The sequence below is a fragment of the Hypomesus transpacificus genome, chromosome 23 (genome assembly GCF_021917145.1).
Source record: "Hypomesus transpacificus isolate Combined female chromosome 23, fHypTra1, whole genome shotgun sequence".
NCBI lineage: Eukaryota > Metazoa > Chordata > Actinopteri > Osmeriformes > Osmeridae > Hypomesus > Hypomesus transpacificus.
The window spans coordinates 10368687-10393128 of NC_061082.1; the positions used below are offsets into that span (position 1 = coordinate 10368687).

A 24442-nucleotide genomic window follows, 5' to 3' on the forward strand; every position below is an offset into this window, starting at 1 on the left:
CGTTTACTACTCACGTCCGTTCCTGTCACGAGCCCCTTAGATTTAGAACTCATTCAACTCTTGACTCCTTGGCGCAGCCGCCATTGCATCTTAGCAACAGCAGCTCTGAAATGAAGCGCGTTCGCGGTGTCGGCCGCGTGATGGGAAGCACGCTCAGATTGTTCACCTCAGCCACTTTTTCTATAGCTATGGTTCACCTAGATGGGTAATTTAGCTGCGCGCCCCTGCCATCTAACGCTCACACTGTGGAATTGAAAGATTCCATTGCTCACAATAACCCAAACTGATTGTTTGTTTTTGTTCACATCATGTTGAAGCAATTAAAAGAAAAAAAGCTAATACAAAACTTTAGGTGGTGTTTTTCTATTGGTTGTATATCTATTAAAGAAAAGCAAACAATGAGAAAAACAAAGTTGAGAGAACTTGTGGATAATTGTATAAACTAAAACAAAACGTGTTAGTCTTCATACCATTCCTCTATAATAATTGATGCAAGTGACGAGAAGGTAAGTAGCTTATGTATCAAAGTAAATAAAAACATGTGAATGTACTAAATATTAAATAAATATGAAAGTATTGATGCTTCTGTGTTTTAAATCATTGTGTAGTTGTGTACTCAAAAGTAACTGGTAGCACCAATATAACTTAACAATATAAAATCTCACAATATAGCAAAGATATCAGTATGTTAATAAAAAGATACATAATTTCTAGAGCTAATGGCTCATATTTATATCTATAAATAATAAAATGCTTCCCTGACTGTAGAGAATTGAGGCAAGAGACTCGAGATCAGCCTGATGTCTACAGTGAGTGGTATAGATAGGTGGGAGCAATACAACTACTAATGAAACAAAGTAATGTCAAAATTACTTCAGACTTCTAAAAGTGCAGTAATAAGTCATTCATAAAGCTGTTTAAATGACGATGTGGCCAACGCTGGGTGTTGACATCATTGATTCCAGCAGGGGGCCCTATTCACTATATTATATTTCAGCAGGTATAATGGATAGTGGTACTGACTAAAACATTTTACATAGCTGACTATTGTAAATACAGGTTTTTTCTCAGAGTGTGTCTCAAGTTGATGTGGTAGATTGCACCAGGACTTTTTCTGTTGTGGTCGAATATCATTCCGTTGATCTCCGTGTGAACATCCACAAGGTGTGTCCTCCTGCGGAAACACACAGTAAAAAACAGTATATTACAATCCAATACAGTCAAATACAATACATAAAGCCAGGTATCAACAGTGAAACATGTCATTGATTAACAGTTTTGTCATCTGTGTAGTGCTTAATCTTAATAGAGTGTGTTAATGTTGGTGCTCTTAAATTTACTGCAAAGCACTTTGGCTAACAAAGTTATTGCTGTATAAATGAATGGGATTAATTGATTGATTGACTGAACAGAAGAATGTGGGAGAATGTGTTGTTTCTGTTGGATTGATACCTCCTCTGTGCTGTCACCAGGCTCTGGCTTAGGGCCTGCAGGTACACCGAGTGGTGGGCCGTCTCCTCCAGCTGCCTCTCTTCTGTCCAGCAGTTGCCCCAGAAGACATCAGCCCCTGCGGGCACAGTCTCGACACCGAGCGTGAGGGATGACAGCCCGTCTGTCTCCAGGTCCTCGTCTCTGTGAGCGGCCCTGGAGCGGCGCTCGGTCTTGGGGACCCGGTAGCTCTGGATGAAGAAGAGTTTGGGCTTCCCGGTCAGTCTGGGGCAGGTGTCTGAGGTGAAGAGGTTCCGAACTGAATCCAAGCGGACACCAACGCTGTCGGAGTCAGTCCCCAGGAGGTCGGTGGCCGTACCCCGGCTGATGATGCAGACAACCAGCGCGTCTGCTTCCTGGATCTCCCTCTGTTTGGACACGCCCCTAAGCACTGACAACATTTCCTCAACGCTCAGCCACTTATGCAGGATCACCTTGAAATGGAGCTGGGTAAATGTTTCTTTCAACATGCCTGGAGTGGAGTGGAGAAGAAAAGGGCCAAACCATTTTTTATTAAGTTATTTTTCAGGTAAATAAATAAAATAACATGTAAAAACAATACTTGTGGAGGTACAGCATGTGACCACTAACCTCCATCACTGCCAACACAGTCTATGATGACACATACACCTGGGCCATCTGTTCGTAGTCTGTAATCCTCCACTGGGCTCTGCACAACAAGCAAAAGCGTCATATAACACCACTCTGGAAAAAGGGGAAATTACAAACTGTAAGGAAACTGCGCGTGAAGCACAATCTTGTGTGTATTACAGGATCTAGTCACCTGACAGTATGGCCTTCTGGTTTCAGGCTCTGCCACGTAAACCTTATGTGGAACTGAAATCCAAAATCACATTTAATCAAAAATTATTTTTACTGAAAGCGAAAGTTAATGTATGAGTAAATGAACTTACCACTTTGATGGAAGGAATGTCTCTGTTTTAATGAGAATGTAGCAGTGGCCTACAGGGAATGGCAAAGCACCGAGGAGCAAAAAAGACTATTATATGAAATACCAAAATATGAAAAAAGACTAGTTCTGTTACTCTTGAGAGGGGGATTTCAGACATTTTTTACGTTATGGGAATATTCCAATTGGTGAAGAGAAAAGAGGGAAAGTGAAAGTAACTCACAGCAGTCCTCTCTGTCCTCGGCTCAACCCTTTGATGTTGGACAACTGACGGCGGATGTGATGTTCCGACTATTAAAGTGACCAAAGAGAGATTTTCTGTATAGTTGATTTTTTATTTACACTTCTTTGCTTAGGTGGCGACAAGAAAAACAACTTGATGCCTTAATTAGGTGGCTGGCAACTTTGCAGACTGAATTCATCAGTCATCAGGCAGACACTTTTATCAAAAGCCACCATCCAATAGATACTATAGTTAAGGGCATTTCTATATCTTCACACTTTACCAAAAGAGTATGGAGCACAAAAAAGTATCCAAATAATTAGCACTCTCACCTGAACTTTGGTACAGATTGACTTTCTTGGCCAGATCAACTCTGCCAACATTTCTTAGACATTGCTCAATCATGTCCACACTGTCAGATGACACTTTGTCCAACTTTTCTAATTCCACAACAACATCAAGGAAGTTCTGTAACATAAGAGTCATAACATAATCACTGATTAACTAAGAAGAATTACATTGAGAGATTAAGAGCAGAGTAATTTTCCAAAAGTTCACAAGTGCCATTCATAAAACATCCCCCACCTTCAAACTGAAACAATCAGTCATTACAAAAACATACTGAGTATGTCAGGAATGAGAGTAAATAAAGTCTTCTGGCATGTCTCATGCAAAGTTATTTTTCTAGAGCTCTTGGAATGCTAAGCTTCTACTTTTTACCGTAATTTTATCCCTTCTGTCTCTAGGTAGTGTGTGACTGAGCAGGAATAGTACAGCCTGCAAGTCTTCTGACCCCATGTCCTCACTCAAATCATCCATCAAATATCTGGGATACAGGGAGAGACAGAGAAAGAGAGAAAAAAAGTTAAAAATAGAAAAAGAATGTCTCCTAAAGAGAACCATGACAAATATTGTGCCCTGCATCTGCTTGAGGTTACAAGTAAAGATCTCTAACCTGTACTCTGACACACCTTTGAGGTGGCCTAGAATTCTCTCCACATCCTGCTTATCGACCAGGAGCACCTTCCTTAAAAGGTCAAAACGCCCCAGTCTGAACATGAGCTCCACCAGATACAGATGATTCACCTCACCCTGGCTCAAGCGGGCCCTCAACATTTCTCTCACATCCGGCCCGCTGCTGACGGAACCCGGACTTTCACACAGGTACGCCAGCCTCCTGCATTCGCTGGAACTGAGCTCCTCCGCTAAGCGGTTGATGGTCTGAAGCAGCTGTCCGTCCCCCATAGAGATTATATCGTACATCACTGAAAGAGGAGACCAAACTTTACCGAATGTTAACAGAGAGTTTCGAATAGCTGGCGTAATTTTCTTGGAATTTATCATAAGTAAGAAATTGGTCCCTTCAGTGTCGTTGAAATTATTATCAATTGAAGTCATATATCAACAAAATACCAGTTATTCAGTTATTAATGTTGAATAGCCTGTTTCGGCCGTTATGGTGTGTTCCACGATAAAACTTTACCACTATGCTACTTTTTGGACTTCGAAGAGTTGCACAGAAATAATTACACATTATCTAAGGCATGTGTAATATGACTACATCAACCAACCCTCAACTAACCCTCAACTGAAGAATAATTATATTATAGCTTGAGCAACAAATGGTTTCTAACAACACCACTCTTGACAAAGGCTACGACTTGGCAACAGTAAGCATTTTAAGCACAAACTATAATCGAAAAAATACATTTTGCCTTAATACAAATGATTTACCTTGAAAGTCAGAGTCCACATGAATAGATTGCCGGTCTAAAGCCAGAAAGAACGCATGTGACGCATTTCCCAAACTAGAGGAAATACGGAAAAGAAACCAAAATCTCCGATGGGGAAACACCTTTGCAAAAAATTAAAAAGCCACAATCAACGGTTAAGCCTAAAAACCCATGCTTGTATCGGAAAATATGTAAAAACGTTAGTAAATTAGTAGCACGCCCTCTCCGTGTTGCAGAAAGGTCATCTTAGTTTCAAGCTAAGTGAAAGTAAAATTATCGCCATCGCCATTTCAGGATGACTGAAACCTAACCAGCAGAACATCCAGGCAGGAATTCCACTTAACAGCGTATCATTTTATTGAAAAATGTTTTAACGACATTGGCATTAACCCTATTTATTTTGTGCATTAGCTAGATAAAGAGCTTTTTATGACTACAAACCAATATTCAGATGCTTTCAAAGGGACTGCCTAGCGAACAGAACTACAATATAAAGTAGATTTTGTTGGATAAATGAATGTGTTTACTGATGTAAAAACTGACAGCCCATTACAAATGTACAAGCGCTGTATGGTGAATTAGGCTTATAATTATGACAACTGGCTCAACCATTGTGCATTACTTCTGTTATGAACTAAATGTTTAGATGTTTGTGGTAGTAAGACAATTTAACAGAGAACCATTATAGAACATTTTGATCAACAAAACCTAAGACATTTATAACGTAGGAAACAGCAGACAAAATATATACATAATCAATAGAATGAATGTAGGCTACGGCATTGGCATGAGAATGTGAAGGTTGTAGCCTACAAGTAGGCTACTTCAGAGATGACAGAATTTTAATTGTGATCTAAGGTACCAAAACCACTGAGAAGGCATCACAGGCACTATGCCATATCTTTAATTCCAGGAATCTGGAATTGGTGTGCCAACAATTTTATCACGGGCACTATGCACTATCTATTCTATATCTAAGAGATGTGTCTGTTTTAACTGACATCTTAATCACCGACTGCATCACGGGCACTGTGCACTGGTGTAGACAATTAGCCAAGAGTCATTAGCCTATGTGACGGTATGCAACGGACGTGGCCACGCTCCGTCACTACAAGGCGTCGTTAGCCACTCGCTGGGCTCGAACGCACGTCATCTGACTTGCCAAACGCGATCACTACCAGCTACAAAGATAAGATAGCTATTTGGGTAGCCCATTACATAGCTGAGGATTGAGTTTCACAGGTTCACACCCGTTACACCTACAACAGTGTTTCTCAAACCTTTTCAGACCAAAGACCACTTGGCCAATAAATAAAAACTCGCGAACAACAGGCCTCCAGACCTGGCGCCATACAATTGCTAGCGGCACATGATTTTCTAACGGATAATGTAGGCTATAACGCTAATTCTAATTTCCGCTGAGAAAAAAATACAAGTTTTGAGACTGCTCTGATGTGATGCAGATAGGGATTTACACACAAAATGTTTGGCCATTATTTAAGCGCAAAATAGTTTTGGGAGATTTATGTAAAATAAACTGCCGTTTTTCAATTGGTAAAACCTTGTCTAGTGATGCCATCACTCCGGTGTTGGACCGAATTCTCACTCCCCCGCAGAATCCCACTCCCCTACGCGTGAACGCGCACTGCCTTCCTAGCGTATTGCTAAATGTAGTTTGACGAACCGAGGCATTTAATTCATGTTTCATCAAAATCTAAGTAATGTTGACCTGCACTTGAGAGCCTATACGATTTGTATGTCGTGCTACTCGTAAAGTCAGAATTATTGTCTCAAGAAAATAGACGAACTTTGGAGCTGCACTTGAAAAACGATGATGATGTCGCTATATAGCCTACAATATTATCGAAATGAGGGTAATATGTGAATTATGTTGTAGTTGCGAATGCAGTTATGTCACTGTCTGGTAAAAGCGAGAATCATTCTGTGTATTCATTTGTACGAATCACTTTTAGTAGAACTATTCACTTCTGATTCTTGATTACGTTGTACTTGCTATAGGCCTACTTACTAAATGCACTATATGCCAATTAATTGGCATATAATCGTCAGGTAAATGAGAATAGCTACATCATTTTACAAATGTAGGCTATATAAAAAGGCCCCTACTCACAGGTCCCTCCTTACATAATTCAACTTCTGTTTCCCTCTCAGTAAACTACTTGCCAAACAACTGCTTTGTGTTTACAATCATATCCATTTTATAGATCCTGCTTCCCACAGCCTAGTTTGTGTCTGCCAACTTGCCATGTACAGTGCTTGGTTTTAGTACCTGATAAGCCAAGTCTGGACCTTCCCTTTGTGAATGGCTAGTGAAAAACATCTAATAAATGATGACATTTTGATAGTTCCATCACATTTATTTTTAACAAAAAACTAATGATATATTTAACAAAAGGTAGAAAAAAAGAAAGAAAGTGATCTTTAAATGAGAGTTTTAACAAGTTTGAGGCTTGATCATGACAACAGGTCAGGGATGCATATTCCTCTCAGTTGGATTTGAGAACAACACTGATGGAACCATCTGAGGCAGCTGTCACAGCCAACCTGAGATTTTAGATAAACATTAAGATGAAGTTGTGGAATGATAATGAATGATCAAACATTAGGAATGGCAAAAACTGGCACTGTCACCTATAATAACATTACCGCCTATACAAAGAAATACCAATGTACACAGAGTAACGATGTACCTTTTGTATAGTTAGACCACATATTTCAGTTTTAAGGTTCCTATATGTTTAATGTATGCATACACCTACAATGTATGTATGCCAAAGTAAATTCCTTGTCTGTGCAAACTTTCATGGCAATTAAAACCCTTTCTAATTCTGATGAAAAACAGTGTTGCCAAAACTCTAACCCCAGTAAGTTGAAAAGAAATACTCAATATCTGCATCATTAAATAGTTGATTAGAGTAGCAGTTGTTTTTTTAGGATTGTTAAATTGGTGAGGTATTGTGTGAGATAAAGATAACTCATACACAGTAGCCTACTGCAATGCATACAAGGTGAAAATAATGGGGCATTAAGTTGTATTAAACATAGATGATAATAATTGAGATAATAATTGAATACAATACTTTTTTCACTGATAGACACATTTATAATGAAGCATTGGTATTTCTTTGTATAGGCGGTAATGTTATTATAGGTGACAGTGCCAGTTTTTGCCATTCCTAATGTTTGATCATTCATTATCATTCCACAACTTCATCTTAATGTTTATCTAAAATCTCAGGTTGGCTGTGACAGCTGCCTCAGATGGTTCCATCAGTGTTGTTCTCAAATCCAACTGAGAGGAATATGCATCCCTGACCTGTTGTCATGATCAAGCCTCAAACTTGTTAAAACTCTCATTTAAAGATCACTTTCTTTCTTTTTTTCTACCTTTTGTTAAATATATCATTATAGTTTTTTGTTAAAAATAAATGTGATGGAACTAATCAAAATGTCATCATTTATTAGATGTTTTTCACTAGCCATTCACAAAGGGAAGGTCCAGACTTGGCTTATCAGGTACTAAAACCAAGCACTGTACATGGCAAGTTGGCAGACACAAACTAGGCTGAGGGAAGCAGGATCTATAAAATGGATATGATTGTAAACACAAAGCAGTTGTTTGGCTAGTAGTTTACTGAGAGGGAAACAGAAGTTGAATTATGTAAGGAGGGACCTGTGAGCAGGGGCCTTTTTATATAGCCTACATTTGTAAAATGATGTAGCTATTCTCATTTACCTGACGATTATATGCCAATTAATTGGCATATAGTGCATTTAGTAAGTAGGCCTATAGCAAGTACAACGTAATCAAGAATCAGAAGTGAATAGTTCTACTAAAAGTGATTCGTACAAATGAATACACAGAATGATTCTCGCTTTTACCAGACAGTGACATAACTGCATTCGCAACTACAACATAATTCACATATTACCCTCATTTCGATAATATTGTAGGCTATATATCGACATCATCATCGTTTTTCAAGTGCAGCTCCAAAGTTCGTCTATTTTCTTGAGACAATAATTCTGACTTTACGAGTAGCACGACATACAAATCGTATAGGCTCTCAAGTGCAGGTCAACATTACTTAGATTTTGATGAAACATGAATTAAATGCCTCGGTTCGTCAAACTACATTTAGCAATACGCTAGGAAGGCAGTGCGCGTTCACGCGTAGGGGAGTGGGATTCTGCGGGGGAGTGAGAATTCGGTCCAACACCGGCCCCCTGCTCCCATCCATCCTCCAGGGAATCGGTAGCCTATGTGAGAAAACCTTTTACAAAAGACGGGCTATGGACCCAACCAACTCTATTTGGGAGGGGAGAACTCCCTCACATGGTACAACAAGAGAGGCTCTGGTACAACGCATGCAGAGGCTGTGATATCAGAAGAATGCGGAACGTGTGTAGCCCATTTTAATAGTCTACTACTGACTGTTTTCTTCGTTCTGAGTAGTATGTTAGAAATGTCGCAATCATTTACTTGTGGCCGTCGCGGACCACGACGGGGGCAGGACCACACTTTGAGTACGACTGGCCTACAATATGCTCCTCCCTGCATACTTTTCTTATGTCCTCTTCTTGTTTTAGCCGCTCAGCTTTCACTCTTGCTGTGGAATGGCACTTTTAGATCCAATTCCACATTAGGGAAGCAAGATCAGAAATGTTCTCTGATGATGGGTGTTTCAAATCTTAACGTTGAAATAAGTCATTTGATTCCATTCAGTTTAAAGATTTGCGTGTTTGTGACTCTGACTCGTATGGAAAGCCCGATCTTAAACAAAATTGTATTCCACTTAAGCGCACTCTTTGCATTCCCAAATGTACAATTTATTGTAAAATATATTGTATATAAATGTGACTGAAGAGACTGATATTTAAGGTTGAATTGTGTCTCATTTGCATTTTCTAGAAGCGTCGTGACTCAAAACTCGTGACTCGCTGAAGATTCATTTGGACGCTGAGAATGATTCTCAAGATTCAACCAGAATGATATGTGAATCGCACATCACTCGCCTGATCAGTCGGAGGATACCCTTTCGATTAGACCAAGCAAAACACTCATGTAGACAACTAAAATAATCGCGCTGATTGGATTTACATTTTGCTGACCGACCAATGTTAATGTATGACATAGAAACAGTCAATATTCCTGCTGCTGTACCGGGTAAGTAGCTAGCTACTCGCTATCTAATAATGTAGCGTTAGGCTATGCAACTCGTCGCAGTCCTCGCGACGTGGAACAAGAATCCACACACATCAATGCTAGCTAGTTTAGCCGAGGGTAACCTGACCATGGCTAGCTTATCTTCCCCATGCTAGTATCGACTCCTAAACTGACGGTTAACTATAGCTTGCTTTGTGTTTTAGTGGATCGCCACTTATGGGCCGGTGATGCTCTTGATATTGAATGGCAAAGAGGAACCGCTACTTCAGTCTCTTTTTCTGGTCCTCAACCAGATGCAACGTTATGTGAGCAGCAGTACTAGCTAGCTAACCAAAATGATTTTGCTTCGTTCCTAAGCAGGTTAGTACAAGCCTTTCTGTGTAACGTGTCAGTTCTTGCTCGGAGCTTTGGGACTGTTGCAACTCAAGTAGTATGCTAGCAAGACGTTTAGCTTGCAAGCTACATGTCACTGCTAGTCTGCCACATAGCAAGCATACATACTAGCGATTTAGTGATGATGATTATTTAAAAATCCATTTAAGGACAAAAGTATAATTTGGGATTAGGATAGAACCAGATTGTTATTCAAGTGTGTTGGGGTGAGCTGAATGGCATTTGTTTTTAGGCCTAGTGAATTAATAAGGTAACCAACATTGTTGGTCAGTAATAGGACAACAAAACCGTCAGTAGTGTGTGTGGTAAGCTACTGGTAGCACTATTGTCGAGGTAGTACAGGCGCTAACTTAGTAGTAGCACAGCTCAGTGTCGTGTCCCATGCGTCGTTAGTCACCAAATGTCTCACAATATGGGCAACGATTTGGAACTAAGGAGCAAGATAATTCTCACCGCCATCGGTTGAACATTTCTCCTTCTCCACCTCCTCTAACTAATCCACCATGTGTTTAGGGAGTGATCTCGACCAGCAGGAGTGTCTTCCGGGCATATGCCCGGTTAATTTAGTTTCTTTAGAGTTCAACTAGTTATTTGAAATGGTGGTGATATTGGTTCTGTGCTACGGAACGAAATAGAAACGAGGCTAGAGAGCATCGTTTGAGACTGGCACCGACTGGTTAGCCAGTACCCTTGATGTCTAACAAAATGCGTACCCGGGCATGAGGGCAGTCTTTAAACTGTGGTCAATTGACTTCGTTTGTCTCATGTTTAAGGAGGTAAATATTGTTATTCAGACATTACAATTACTCGTAGCAATCGAACCTGTCCCGAATTTGTTTACATATTCTTAGTATCTTATGCTGATAAGACAATTGACTGTGTTATGTGTACAGAAAAGGCTATCGACCAACACTATTTAAAATCTATTTTATATAAGTGACCCTAAGCATCACAATTGGATTGACAGAGTTAAAAGTCTGCAAAATATAATACTGCTATACGTTGTCACACATTTACTCTCAGCAACCTCTGTTTATTGGCTATAACAGTAATGGCTAAAGCTCCCCCCTTGGCAGTTCTAAACCAACATGGGCTCTGTATTCTGTCATCTCCTTTCCTACCAGCACAGCTAAGCCCCCCCCCCCCCCCGCACACACACACAGAGGGACACAGACACACACCCAAGGTTACACTGATACACGCATGCACTCCCTGACATACATGGGAGTGCAGTGCATAGGGACACACATGCCTGCCTGGGGGATCAAAGCTGTAATTAGCCCATCATGGATTAGCAATGGGGGACTATCAACAGTGCTCAGTGAAACACAAGCTCTCTGCACAAGCTCTCTGCCCAACTCCTCTATACCCAATCAAAGTGCAGGGCCCTGCAACCCTCCAGGCCGTTAAAGAAGGTATATTTAGGTGTGTTGTTCATACAAAATGTTTACATTTAGTTCAAATGTGGGATGTCATTATTTTCTGTGACATCATGCAGTTCCTGCACTGTGAACCAGTAGTGGTAGTAGTCAGTGAGTTAAATGCTTAAACCCTGTTGTGATCACAAGGGGAGACAGCGAAGTGGACTTCGTCCACAGACTGCCATCCTATGTATTCAGCCTGCACCAGCTGGGCATGTGTGTCGCGTGCTGAGAGAACAGCGGTGCTGCTGACTCACTGGGCCAGGCATGACGCCTGTCATGCTTCTTCTCTGCTGTGTACAGCATCACTCCCCTGCGTGGCCAGGGTCGCCTCCCGCAGGATCTGATAAAGGATTCACAACGCTCACACAGGGCAGCTTTGAAGATCTAGACCTAGGGTACATGTTGCTTTTAATCAAGCTTCTGTCTTCAGTGTTTGAACATGTTCTTTGTGGCAGCAACACCCCGAATGGCTGTGGATGTGGCCATTTAAATCAATCTCACATTCTTTTAAATGGACTTTGAGACCCTCACTCGAGGGCGGTCATGGTTGTGCTAGGCTCCTACGGTAATCAAGTGGCCAAAGTCAATAATGCATTTTGTCTTAGTGCTGCAGTCAGTTAACCTTTAATCCAACTGCCCTCCCATCGTCTTGGTTTGGTTCTGGGGTCAACTGGGAACTGGACTGGCAGTTTGTTACACTAGATGAACACACTCCCTGACCTCCACTAAGACCTCTGCAGCCCCTCACCTCTGTTCATCCACCTCAGATGTCTGAAGGGCAGAGGACTCATGGAGGTTAATACCTGTCATACTCTTTTATTAGTTTCTATACTTCTCCCCTCTTTTATTGGTTTTTCTCTTGCTTAAGGGTATAATAAATTGTATGTCTGTATTTTATTGCTTTTGCGTTGGGCTTCAATGTGTTATGGAGTCATACATCTCAGTATAAATAATGGATCTCCTGCTATGTATTTTGCTTGTGACAGGGACTATGTATGTGGGGGTTACCCTTGTGTCATAGACCTCCCAGGATAAATAATAGATTAATTGTATTGGGTGTAAGATGGGTCCAGGCTCTCGGACTGGTGTCGTGAGTCCCTGGGGTGTTGACACCGGAGGGGGACAGCTCTGTGTGATGTGGTCATCCATGAATTGGCTTCCCCAACTCATCTAGACCAGCTGGTCCCTTGACACCTACACCTAGTGTTAGAGTACAGCGTCCCAAGGGATCACGTGTTTAGAAACACCGTTCTGCGATGCAGAGTCCCAAGAGAGGGATAGAAAACGACCTTGGAGGATAATGGACTCCAGTGAGAATAGCCGGGTTCATTGGAGAGATTCTCTTCTTCCTCATCCTTCTCCCGGCTCCCCCTTGTCCTCCCCCTTCTTTAACCTCCATCATTCCTCTCTTCCCCCTCTTCCTCCTCTAGATACTTTCTCCCCTTGGGTCTGACCATCTGCACATCTCAACCCACTTAGGGTTCAGGGTGGTGGGGGGGTGGGCCAGGACAAGCTATGAAGAGTCGTCCGGATAGGGATGGGATGTCTGCCCTCCCAAGAGGAGAAGGACCAAAGAATTGTTCCTTGTTACAGTTGGCAATACGTTGGGATGACAGATCCTTAGTGTGTGTGTCCCCTTCCCCCAGACTAAGTCTTTGCTCATGCAGGAGGGTCGTGCGACCAACGTCACGTGTCACATGACCGGCTGCAGCCCCAAGCAGGAAGAGGATGTGACACATCCTGCCCTGGCTGTAGCACAAAGGATTTTGGTCTTAAAGGCCTTGCATAGCCTGACTGATGGGGGGGAGGGGGGGGGGGAGCGAGTTTGTGTGTGTGTTTCTTGTCTCTCAACAAACAACAAAGCATTGTTCTCTTGAACCAGAACATGGAGTGAGATTCGTGAGCTGAGATGTTTCGTAAAGATACGCCTCCATCCCACCATGCTCCCGATTGATGTCAAACTTTGCAGCTTTGCTCTAGTTGTGAGTGCCAGTCACGACTCTTGAATTGAACTGTTGCCAAGCTCTGCTAGATTCTGTGGCAGCTCTTAAATGATTGCCCATCATTAGCTGTTGTGATATGGCTGAGAAGACGCTTGCTTTGACTCATGGTTCTGGGGACAGGTTGCCTGCAGCTAGCCTAGACTGTTGATAAGATATTCTGTTTAGCGTTGACGTGTTAACCAGCGACATGCTACCCTATCAAGATTACATTCTAGTTTGATTGTTTTGTTAGCCTAGCTTGGGGATGCTCAGGCCTCTTTTGCCTAGTCTCTGCTGCAGTGTGAAGGATCAGGCCAAATCAGCCTTGGCTGTATCTCCAGTCTCTGATTCAGCTTGATTTGATGGTTGTTGTTGTTGTTGTTGGAGGAACGTTTTCATTCTCCCTGGGTGTTATGATTCTCTGTGCTCGCCAGATTAACTGGCACCGTTTCTCTGCTGCTCAGCAGTTTAGCAGTCTCCCTGGCAGCATTAGTAGTGGTGTAGTAATGCATTCCCAGCCCTTCTCCTCTTTTTCCTGTTCCCTTTCATCCTGCTCCTCCTCCTCCTTCTCCTCTCCCCTTCCTCATCTTTCTCCCATTTCTCCTCCTTTTCTTTCACCTCTACCTCTTCTTATTTTGTCTCCCTCCTCCCCTTGCTCCTCCTCCTGTTCCTCTTCCTCCACCTCTCCTCCTTGGTGGTCTGCAGGAGGACAGTGTGCAGCTCAAGCTGGCCTTTTGTCTGAGGAGAGCTCGACGGCCTCATGCAGCAGAACATTGTTTTATTGCAGCTCAGTCACCTGACACACACACACACGCACACACACACACACACACACACACACCGTCAGCTGTCTGGCCAGGTGGGGAGACCAGCCTCCTTCTCCTGTTCTTATTCTGATAGGCTGGCTCTGATTGGCTGGCTCTGGGAAGCAGGCTCTGGTAGGCTGGTTTTGAACAGTTGGTTCTGATTGGCTGGTTCTGGGAGGCTGGTTCTGGTAGGTAGGTTGGTAGGTAGGAAGGTAGGATGCCATGTGCTCATGGCATCATGTTAGCTGTGTAAGATGCTGCCCTCTTCCGAGCCTCCTTTCATTGTGAAGTGTGATAGCCTAATCTCTGTGGCTGATCAGGACTGTGTGTGTGTTAGTTATTATTAGCCTGCCTAGGAGGAGAGGCTCCTTGTGTCCACCTGCACCATGTGCCCTCCCCCCCAGACACACACACACTCCCCCTGCATAACCCTGTGCGTGTGTGTGTGTGGCAAGCTAGCGATGAGCATCCCATCCCAGCCTGTCTGGCCCTGCAGCTGCAGCAGAGCTAATTTTAGCCAAGATGTGTTCGCCTCAATTCTCCTGGCCTGGCGTAGAGAAGGGGGCTGGGAGAGAGAACAGGGCTCTCTCTCTCACCACCCCTCTTCTTTCTCTCTTATCTCTCTCCCTGTCTCTCTCTCACCACACCCCCTCTCTTTCCCTTCCATGCTATCCCTCCCTCTCTGTCTCTCGCCACCCTTTCTCTCTTTGTCTCTCCATCCATCTCCCTCCCTCTATCCCTCCTTGTCTCTCTGCTCTGGGGACAGTAACTAAATAGTCCTGTAAAATGCAGGCTACAGATGACCCGGGCCTGTGTCTGTCACACTGAAACCTAGATGAGCTGCTCAGCCTTTGCTACAGCCCCTGTATCGGGTTCCACTAGCCGGCTGAGAGATACCAGCGTAAAATGGCTGAGTCTGAGAGAGACGTGTGTGTGTGTTTGCGTGCAAGCCTTCACACGTGTATGTACTAATTTATGTATATTAGGGGTGGAACGGTACACTGAAGTCACGGTTCAGTTCGTACCGCGGTTCAGACATCACGGTTCGGTACGAGTTCGGTACAATGGGGGGAAAAGCAAAACAAAAATGCAGAAGCAGGGCTCCAGACTAACTACTGTTCATGCAAGTCTTAGCTTAATGTATGATGCGCTTGTCGATCAGTCCTCCTACACCACGACACGATAGGCTACTAGCTGAGCAACAGCGCAAACACAGGCAGGGATACAGTAGCAACAACGCCGGCCCTGGTCCCTTACATACACAACAAAACACGGACGTTGATGGAGCGCGAGTTGTCAGCTGCACCCTCTGTTTTACTAACGACTGATGGTTGGACTTCTCGTGCTACCGAAAGCTACCTCACGGTGACTGCTCATTTTATTGACTGAGTGGGAAATGAAAGCGTCAGTTCTACAGACACGGCCCCTGTATGAGCAGCACACAAGCACTCACCTAGCTGAGAAGCTACAGAAGGTCGTGGCAGAGTAGAAACTAGAGAGGCCTGGAAATTTGGAATTTATTGGGTGTGTACAACATCAGCACACGTTAGCAACAACTCATAGATACTACGCTCTGGATAAAAGCGTCTGCCAGACTAAATGCACGTTCTAGTAAGACAGCAATGTCAGCGAGCCCTCAGCATTAGTACCGCAGCTAAAAGTCTAGGAAAGTTTAGGCTATTTTTCGCTATACTTACACTACGAACATTCATATCAGCACTAGCACTAGCGTTGCATAGGCTACGTCTTAAGTACTGCTGCTGCTGCTAGCTATCTCTGACTCACTCAGGCACAGCTTGGCTACACAAGTGGCGGCGCCAATCAGTTTCAGAGCCAAGGCGGGGCTACAGATTGTCCCTAAAGAACACGAATATCTTACAGTAGTTCCGCATTACATTAATTAATTTGCACGCAAGTTTTATTAATTTTTATACCGTGTATTCTCCATGCAATTTCACGAGCCGAACCGTGACGCCCGTACCGTACGGTTCGGTACGAATACATGTACCATTCCACCGCTAATGTATGTACTCATATACAGTGGGTTACTGGTCAGTTAATGGCTGACTGGTTTGGTGTGGTCAGGGCTGGCCAGATTATGGCTGACTGGTTTGGTGTGGTGAGGGCTGGCCAGATTATGGCTGACTGGTTTGGTGTGGTCAGGGCTGGCCAGATTATGGCTGACTGGTTTGGTGTGGTCAGGTATTAGACTAAATCCCTCGATCTCTCTGGAATGTGTCTGGACTGCAATCTCACAACACTGTACTGTGTTTATATGAGCATGTGATACACTGTGTGTGTGTTTGTGTGCATGTGTGTGCAAGAGAGGGACAGGACTGCAACCAGATCCTGTCGACCCTGTCCCAGATTGTGTGGTGTGTGTGCTGCTCTGCCCAGGTGGACTGGGGATGTTAACCGAGCCTTCAGCTCTTCGTTTCTGGTGTCACTGTTCTCTCCACTCTGACGTGTGGATTTTATCTGCTGTCTAGTGACAAAGAGAGTGGAACTGAGAGAGAGGAACTGAGAGGGAAAGCAAGAAAGAGAATGACAGAGATGGAGGGAGAGAGATGGAGAGACAGACCTACAGACAGACAGACAGACAGACAGACAGACAGACAGACAGACAGACAGACAGACAGACAGACAGACAGACGTGGCTTAAAATACAGACGGAGATAGAGGTGTCTTAACAACGGGCTTGTTGAGGTTTAATAATTCATTGTGTGAGTGAGTCTGACCTTGAGAGCTGCCCTTGCGGAGCTGGTGAAGCCAGGCCCTGTTCATGTGGGGCAGAGGAGACACATCAGGACATGGGATGCTGGGACACTCTGGCCTACAACAGCTAACGTTTCTCACAATTTGAGTGTGCTTGTGTGGGTGTGGGTGTGTGTTTGTGTGTGTCTACATGTATGGGTGTGGCGAGTTTGCGTGCTTATGTGTGTGATAGTGTGTCTGCATGTTTGTTTGTGTTTGTGTCTGCGGGATAGCTGTGTCTGTGTCTACGGGTGTGTCCGTGTCTTTGTGTGTATAGGTGGCGTGTGTGTGTGTGTGTGGGGTCAAGTCTGTCTGCTTGAATGGGTGTGTGTGTAGTCCTGTAAAAGAGTGCCTTGAGCAAGGTATGTTCCAGTGCTGCTTCTCAGCCCAGCTCCAGACTCCAGAGCCCTATACTACAAAGCCGGATTTAGTGTTAGCAAGGTAACTTCAGGTTTAGCTCTGTATTTCAGTGTCACGAAGGTGGTTCACTTCTTACCAGAATGGATCACCATGGTACCTCATGCTGCACACCTAACCTGCTCGGTAGCAGGTTATGTTTGAGATAATAGATCAACACGTATAAAGGCAGCGCCTACTGACTAACCAAAATCGTCTTGGAAAATGGCATCACCATTTGTCGAAGATCCTGTGGATTTAATTGGACAGAAAACACTATTGTATTTAGAGTCAGATTTACTACTGCCTGTCATGAGTGATATTGAGAAGACCATTAACTTAAATTCAAAGTCAGCTATTTTATCCCAACATTCCTTTTTTTTGGAAGCAGTGTTGCTTTCCGCTTGAATTTTGCTCTTAAACTCTTGATATTTGTTTAAAATTAATGTTTGCTCTTCATGTGTGAAGTACGGCGCTCTACACTTGTCCATGTTTGTAATTTGTCATATTTTGCCAACACACCCCTTGTGACCGTGGTCATTGCTCTGGGAAGCATGGGTTGAGTTCAGGAGTTGACAACCACCGTTGTGATACTGCTGCGATTGCGGTTGATAGGCTTAGTGAAGCAAGATAGCGAGAATTTATCCCGGGCGCGTTGAACTTACTTAGTAGTTGAGGGCCCAGGTGTGGATACTGCTGCATACATTCATCAACTCCTCCGTCTGGATAACAGAGTTCCATAACACACCTGGCACCACCTGGAGCTCTCAGGCTGACCTCAGCACTCCATTCTCTCTGGCAATTAGCTGGTCAGAGGTGTGTTTGTGATCCTGTCATTGTGATTGCGTTATTTGTACATTTCTGTGCATTTTAATTTGACTGTGTAAAGCACTTTGGTCAACCGAAGGTTATTTTAAACTGCTATTCAAATACACTGACTTGACCACACAGGAAGCAGTGACAGGAAAGGCTTGCAGGTTTTCTAGAACTTAAAGTTTGCATTCTGGACTGGTGATGAGTACATCTTGGTAACCTTCTAGAGTGTGACAGGCAGGACTCGAAATCAACTTTTTGGTTTACCAGCCAAAATGGCTGGTAGATGAAAAAAATGACCAGCCAATAATATTTTTTACCGGCCAAAATCAAACCTGGCATTTCAGACATACTCTTAAATAGTTACCTATGATTTTAATATCATAATGGATTAATCAAAATCAATCAATTTTACTTTTGGAAATAATATATTAATTCAGGGGGTTCCAGGGGCCTACTATTCCGCTCAATGTGAGATGGGTTGTCCTTGTCCATGAGGTTAGGTCTTCGCATCGGACCAGCTGGCTAAAGGCAGAATTCCCATATCTCTTGAAATGCCTTGCTTGACTTTTTTGGTGTAAAACTTTTGTTGTAGAATTGACAGAACTGTAAAATTATGAACTTTGTGACATGAAGCGACCAAGAAAGAGACATGATTGCCGCCTAGTAAGACTATGCGGTGTATCTGGCGACGCACTCACTCAAATTTCAAGACTTTCGTGACCCAAATAAAAATTCTGATGTGACAGATCAATGGGGAATTGCTTTCTCTCTTAAATGATGGCATCTTCTACCTTTTTTGTCTTTTTAAATCTAACTATTTGTATTATCCGTGTCATTCTTTAGCTGTTATAAAGGCTATATTCACGGTTTTCTGCCACCTAGATGCGCGCACAACAGTTTATTTTTTAACCATGACGGGCGCGGTAGTCGGGAGCTGTACTCCGCAATTTCACTCGTCAAATGGCGGAGCATCGGACACAGTTAGTCGCCGGCCCAAAAATCGACATGCCATTGGCGCTTGGCGGGTGCCAATTTTGAGCCCTGGTGACAGGAATAACCTGGTCTACAGTACAGGAGCTTGGTCACTTGAGCCAATTCTTCTACTTGAGCTGTGATATCTGTCTTCAGTGATCCAGGCTTCTGTTGTGTGTGTGTGTGAGAAAGAGGTCTATCAGGGTTAGGGCTACTTTGGACTGGTACTGGTCATTATTGGTCTCTCGCAGTCTTAATGGTTATGTAACATCTGCTCTTGGTATCGTCACACAGGTTATTTGACTGCTCATTTAGAAGCAGCGGTTAGCAGGGTGGGATGTGGTCTGGACATGGACCTGGACCTAACCTGGACCACACTGGCTGACTGACACGCCTCCAGAGGCTGCTGGGTTTGTAAGAGTTGAGTCTCCTTGCTTTGAAAAGAGTAAAGTATCTTGGTTTGTAAAGAGTCAAGACTCTTCGTTTGTAAAGAATAAAATCTCCTTGCTTTGCAAAGAGTCAAGTGTCCTTGGTTTGAAAAGAGGAGCCGATCAGTCTGTATGTTGGCACACAGGTGTGTTTATGAAGCAGACAGCAGCTGGTTAGACAAGGCTGCTGCCTTATTTAGGTGTAAAGATGGTTGATGTCATTCTATGTGGGTAGTGTGTGTGTGCACGCGTGATAGATTTCCTGTTGCTGACTTGATATATGATCCTCAAGTGTTGATATCTCCTTTAAATCTATTGTGATGGATGATGATAAACTTGAGGGTTTCAGTGGTGTTTACTTACAGGAATTTGTAACTTCATAAAGACATGGTGCATTTAGAGAGAGTGAGGGGGTGTGGGTATTTAACAGAGTGTGGGGTGAGATGATAAACAGCCTATTGCCTCTCCTCTGCTCAGCTATATCAGGATGAAATATCCTGCAACGTAGCCCCCCATGCCAAGTCTCAGGAGATTTGTTTGTTTATGTGAACAACCCTCAACGTAAACACAGACATCTATCCATGGAGGGGGTATTCAGACAGCACCTGTCATAGGATAGATGTGATTAGCACGCAAGCTGATGGAGCCTTTCAGTCAGGGTGTGTTTGGATTAGCATGCTAGTTATTAGGGGTGGGAATCTTTTGGTACCTCACTGTTCGATTCAAATCTATTCTTGGGGTCACGATTCGACTAAAAGATCACACACATAAATTTGTGAAATCAATCTGAATCGCTAGCAGACTGAATTTCGATTCAAATGTGAATTTATTTTTATTCCCCACCCCTACTAGTTATGGAGCTAGCACTGCTGTATCAGTAAGCGCAGGTTTGGATTAGAATTTGTTATGGAGCTAGCGCTACTCTTTCAGCCAGTGTGGGTTTGGATTAGCATGCTAGTCATGGAGATAGCGCTGCTGTATGTTTTGGCAGCAGCAGCATGAGAGGGAGGCTAACAGACAGTGCGTGGGCTGATGGGGCCTGACGCCATGGGAGCGAAGGAGAGATTGGGAGGGAGTCAGGGAAGGAGAAAGAGAAAATCATGCTCTAAGGATGAGGTTTGCCGTTTCACTGCTACTCATTTTGTAAGTCACACTGTCATAGAGATTAGAGACACACACACAATCACACATACACACACTGTAGGAAAGGCAGACATGTCCAATTCACAGACTGTACACACACATACACACACTCTCATAGACACACAGTACATTACGAAGAAAGACCCAAACTACAAACGCACATACACTAAGCAGAGTGACTAAAGCAACTCGACTACAGCCAGCGCATGCTCCTGTCTGTGTTTCAATAGGACACTTTGTGTTCCTCTCAGCCTGGCTCTCCTACAGTCTCTGAACACGAGCAAGCTCTCCAGGGCCTCTGTGGAGTGTGTGGTCTGACCAGCTCATGGTGAGCAGGGGCTTTCTTGTCTTTGAAATGACAGACGTCGACAGATAGGAGAAATGCTGTGCTCATGCGTGCTACATTTAGACCTAAATACATTCCCAAACTGCAGTTGTCGGGGCTTTGTTTTGCGACGAAGGTATCTTTGCCGTGGTTAGAGTGATTACACTGGGTAAAGGTAGCAATCTATTGTTGGTGGTGTACCAAAACAATGTTTCAGTGCTCTGTTCCAGGACACATTGTGTCCTAATGATTGAAGTGAGGTAAACAGGAAAGCCTCTCTCTGTCTCTCTGTCTCTCTCTGTCTCTTTATCTGTCTGTCTGTCTGTCTGTCTGTTTGTCTACCAGTCTGTCTACCACAGGTTCTCACAGTTAGACCCAACAGTACTGAACACCTGATTGTTGGTTGAGCTAAATGAGCTGAACACATGTTTTGTCAACAGCTGTGGTGTGTGATTCTGCAATGGGAGACAGTGTGAGGAGAAGTGAGTCAGGCTGCAGTCATGGCTGGCTGGCTTGAATCACACAGTTGCTCATTTATCAGAACTAAAAGAGGAACTCCGGTTGTTTTATCTCCTCTGTCTGTTGTTCCTGCCACTTGCCTGCTGTCACGGTGGCTATTGATGATGGCTGTGTGAACACAGAGGGTTGACGTGCCAGAGATCCCCGGCACGTGATCACACTGCCACCTATACTGTACTGGACAGTCTAGAAAGAGGAGAATAACACAGACCACAGGCCTGGCCCTGAGACACTGGTCACGACAAACACGGCTCAGGTTTAGTTTTGTCTTTGACTTTGTGTTCTTTTTTTTTTCTTTTTTTACCGCAGCGGCAAACTTAGACTTTTGTTTCCAGGGCAACGCTTGCAGGCCGAAATTCGAGGCACTTCCAGTGTGAGGCGTCCGTCTTTTCCCTCCTCCTGGTTCCCCGCTGGTTCCAATCCTAGACGGGTGGCTGGAGGACAGGTGACTAAGACCTGGCGTCTCTGTCAACCAGGCCTCACCCAGCAGAGCAAGAGAGAGCGAGAGAGAGCGAGAGACAGCGAGAGAGAGCGAGAGAGAGCGAGAGAGAGCGAGAGTGAGCGAGAGTGAGCGAGAGAGCACTGAAAGATTGTAAAAAAAAATTAAAACATAAAAAAAATAACATTTGTGAATCAATGTGATTCGCCAAAAGACTGAAACCCTGTCTGACCTTTATGCATCTGGCACTTCTCTCTGATTGGCTCCAAGGATCAGTCCATTGTACAATTTCATTGGCTCCAGCCATCTGGCTCTTATGTTGGTTGAATGTGAAGTGGTCCTCAATGCTATCATGTCCACTTCTTTTTCCCTTCCCATCTCCTCCACCCATTCCTTACCCCTCTCCTCCTTCTCTTCCCCCTGTCCTCTTCCCTCCTCCTCTTCCTGTGGTTCCTTATCTCTGCTGTCCAGGACAGGGCTCTCGTGCAGAGGAAGGTCATGAAGGCTGTGTGACCACAACGCTGGTGTCTTCAGAAATAGTTAGAGAAGGATGCTAGTGGAGTACTGAACAGGATGAAGTATCATAATACATGACTTTCAGACACACTCACTCAACACATCTGTTGGTGCATGGACAATCCATTAAGACAGCTAGATTATAAGCTAAAATCATATTATACACATTATAGTGTTACATGAAAAATGCAATTCAAGTACCATGACATACCTATAGGGTTTTACTTTGTAGGCTAGTTAAGTTTCCTGCAGTGGTTGTGGTTATTAGCTGTTGCGTACTGCTATCATCAGCTCTCAGTGAGGTCGTTGCACCCCGATGAGTAACATAGCATGAGTCCTCTTCATCTCCTAATGGAAAATAGCTGCTTCAAAGCTCTCTGTACAGGCCCTGTGGAAGGGTCTAGGACTTGAGCTCCAGACTGCATGGTAATCTCTCTGCTTACGCTGGCATGCTAATACAAGAGTCCTTCAGCTAAACTGTGCGTGCGAGCGTGTGCTTGCATGCACGTGTGTGTGTGTGTGTGTGTAGCCTATACTGTATGGTTGAAACTCTCAGAATGGACCTCTTGTTTTGTGGCCCTGTGATGTAGAAAGAGCTGCTTATGGATCCTAGCTGAGGGTATTTCATCTAAGAGTAACAGTGTGGGTGTGTGCTCACTACATCAAGTTCTTAAAGGCCAACAGAACATGCAACTCTGAAGCACACAAGCTGTAAACATGGAATACATTCCTGTGTACAGTACATATAATGAACACGCCCCTCCCCCGTCAGACACCAACACTTCTTTGTCTCTTGCACGGTGACATTGATTGACTGATTTTTTTTGGTTAATTGATGGTTTGATTGGTTGATTGATGACTGGTGTTTTGTTTTGTGCAGGTGACCCTCAGCGACTGACCGATGTGTGACAACACAGATACCCGGCTTCTTCTCCCACTGGAGATCTGAGACAGGGTGACAGAGAGAGGTGAGCTCGGAGCGAGGGAGGGAGGGCTCAGAGAGAGGTGGGTTCTGAGAAGGAGTGAGTGAGGGCAAGGATTGACAATGGCCGCGTTTCCCAGATTTGTTAAGAACGCTAAGAGCTTCTTAACGCTAAGAGCTTCTTAACGAATCTGGGAAACGCGGCCAATAGCAGTAAAACACTAGCAACATTTCCAGACAGTGTGTGTTGGGTACAACACCTTTCCGACCTGGACAACATACAGACAATTACCGAGACCATCATAAAACTGTCCCCCTCACTGGTGCGCATGGGAACGGATTCCCTGGAGAGTTTCCTGAGAGTTAGAGGGTGTGACTGAGGCTAGGGGAAAGGAAGAAGTCAGCGTTTCAGAAAGAGCTGAACACAGCTTCTCGGAGCAGTGCTTCTCTCTCACACCAGCCTTCCTGAAGTCTGAAGGAGGTGGGAATGGCCCGGAAGAAAGATATGAATGATTCAGATATTCATCTCACTGTACAGGGACTTGCCGTTCTTTCGCTCGCTCTCTCTTCCTCTCTGTCATTTGCTCTCCATCTACCCATCTGTCTCATCGTATCCATCTTCTGTATTCCATCTATTTATCTATTGCATTCAGTCTATAAAATCTTCTATCTTGTTTTGCTCTTCTAATCTTGTTCTGTAACATCCTATCAGCCTGATGCAGAGTGGGATCCAGGGTTTCATGCTGGATTAGTTCAGCATGGTTAACCTTTAAACACTGTTAAACACCTCTGAACACCTCTGAATCCTGCATGCTGTGGGTACAGCAGATGCCCAGGCCTGGGGGGTTTAGAGAGAGCGTAGGGGGAGGTGGGGGTTAAAGGGAGTATGAAGGAGTAAGATTGAAGGGACACTGGAAGATGTGCGTATGAGAGAGAGGAGCATTGGAACATTTAATATGCATGTACCTGCAGTACAGTCAGCCCAAATCAAGTCCAATCCGCTAATGTTTCTGCAATCCCCATGTAGTCAGGATGAACATTCCTACAGTAGCTCGTAGCTAGCGG

At 43.9% G+C, this 24442-nt stretch overlaps 3 protein-coding genes across 5 annotated transcripts in view; 1 reads left to right on the plus strand and 2 right to left on the minus strand.

Annotated features, from left to right (window-relative positions):
• The window catches only part of dip2a (disco-interacting protein 2 homolog A), a 78648-nt gene extending 78512 nt beyond the window's left edge, over positions 1 to 136 (minus strand). The window contains 1 exon segment of the mRNA XM_047047004.1: positions 15 to 136. Coding sequence (XP_046902960.1) covers positions 15 to 53 — 39 coding nt within the window. The 5' untranslated portion in view covers positions 54 to 136.
• Positions 137 to 425: 289 nt separating this feature from the next.
• On the minus strand, positions 426 to 4693 carry LOC124485419 (CASP8 and FADD-like apoptosis regulator). The gene is made up of 10 exons (XM_047047026.1): positions 4356 to 4693; positions 3577 to 3886; positions 3342 to 3447; positions 2954 to 3089; positions 2622 to 2689; positions 2403 to 2451; positions 2273 to 2325; positions 2080 to 2158; positions 1453 to 1960; positions 426 to 1174 (listed from the first exon to the last, which is right to left on the minus strand). Exons 2-10 carry the CDS (start codon positions 3882 to 3884, stop codon positions 1045 to 1047), a joined length of 1437 nt encoding a protein of 478 aa, XP_046902982.1. The 5' UTR covers positions 3885 to 3886; positions 4356 to 4693; the 3' UTR covers positions 426 to 1044.
• A 4571-nt stretch (positions 4694 to 9264) lies between these two features.
• The window catches only part of LOC124485415 (protein FAM126B-like), a 33005-nt gene continuing 17827 nt past the window's right edge, over positions 9265 to 24442 (plus strand). Inside the window, exons 1-3 of one of the 3 annotated variants that reach the window (XM_047047017.1) lie at positions 9265 to 9542; positions 9746 to 9902; positions 23336 to 23423. The gene's annotated coding sequence lies outside the window, so the exon portion shown is untranslated. The remainder of the gene's footprint in view (positions 9543 to 9745; positions 9903 to 23335; positions 23424 to 24442) is intronic. The other 2 variants (XM_047047016.1, XM_047047018.1) reach the window with 2 other exon arrangements.

Bases quoted from the DNA above. Each gene is read 5' to 3' on its own strand.
- LOC124485419 (XM_047047026.1), bottom strand. From the start codon at position 3,884: ATGTACGATATAATCTCTATGGGGGACGGACAGCTGCTTCAGACCATC. The intron at 2,690-2,953 runs GTGAGAGTGCTA...TCACTTTAATAG, and splicing joins CAATCTGTACCAAAGTTCAG to TCGGAACATCACATCCGCCG. The intron at 1,175-1,452 runs GTATCAATCCAA...GTGTTTCCGCAG, and splicing joins CTGGTGACAGCACAGAGGAG to GAGGACACACCTTGTGGATG.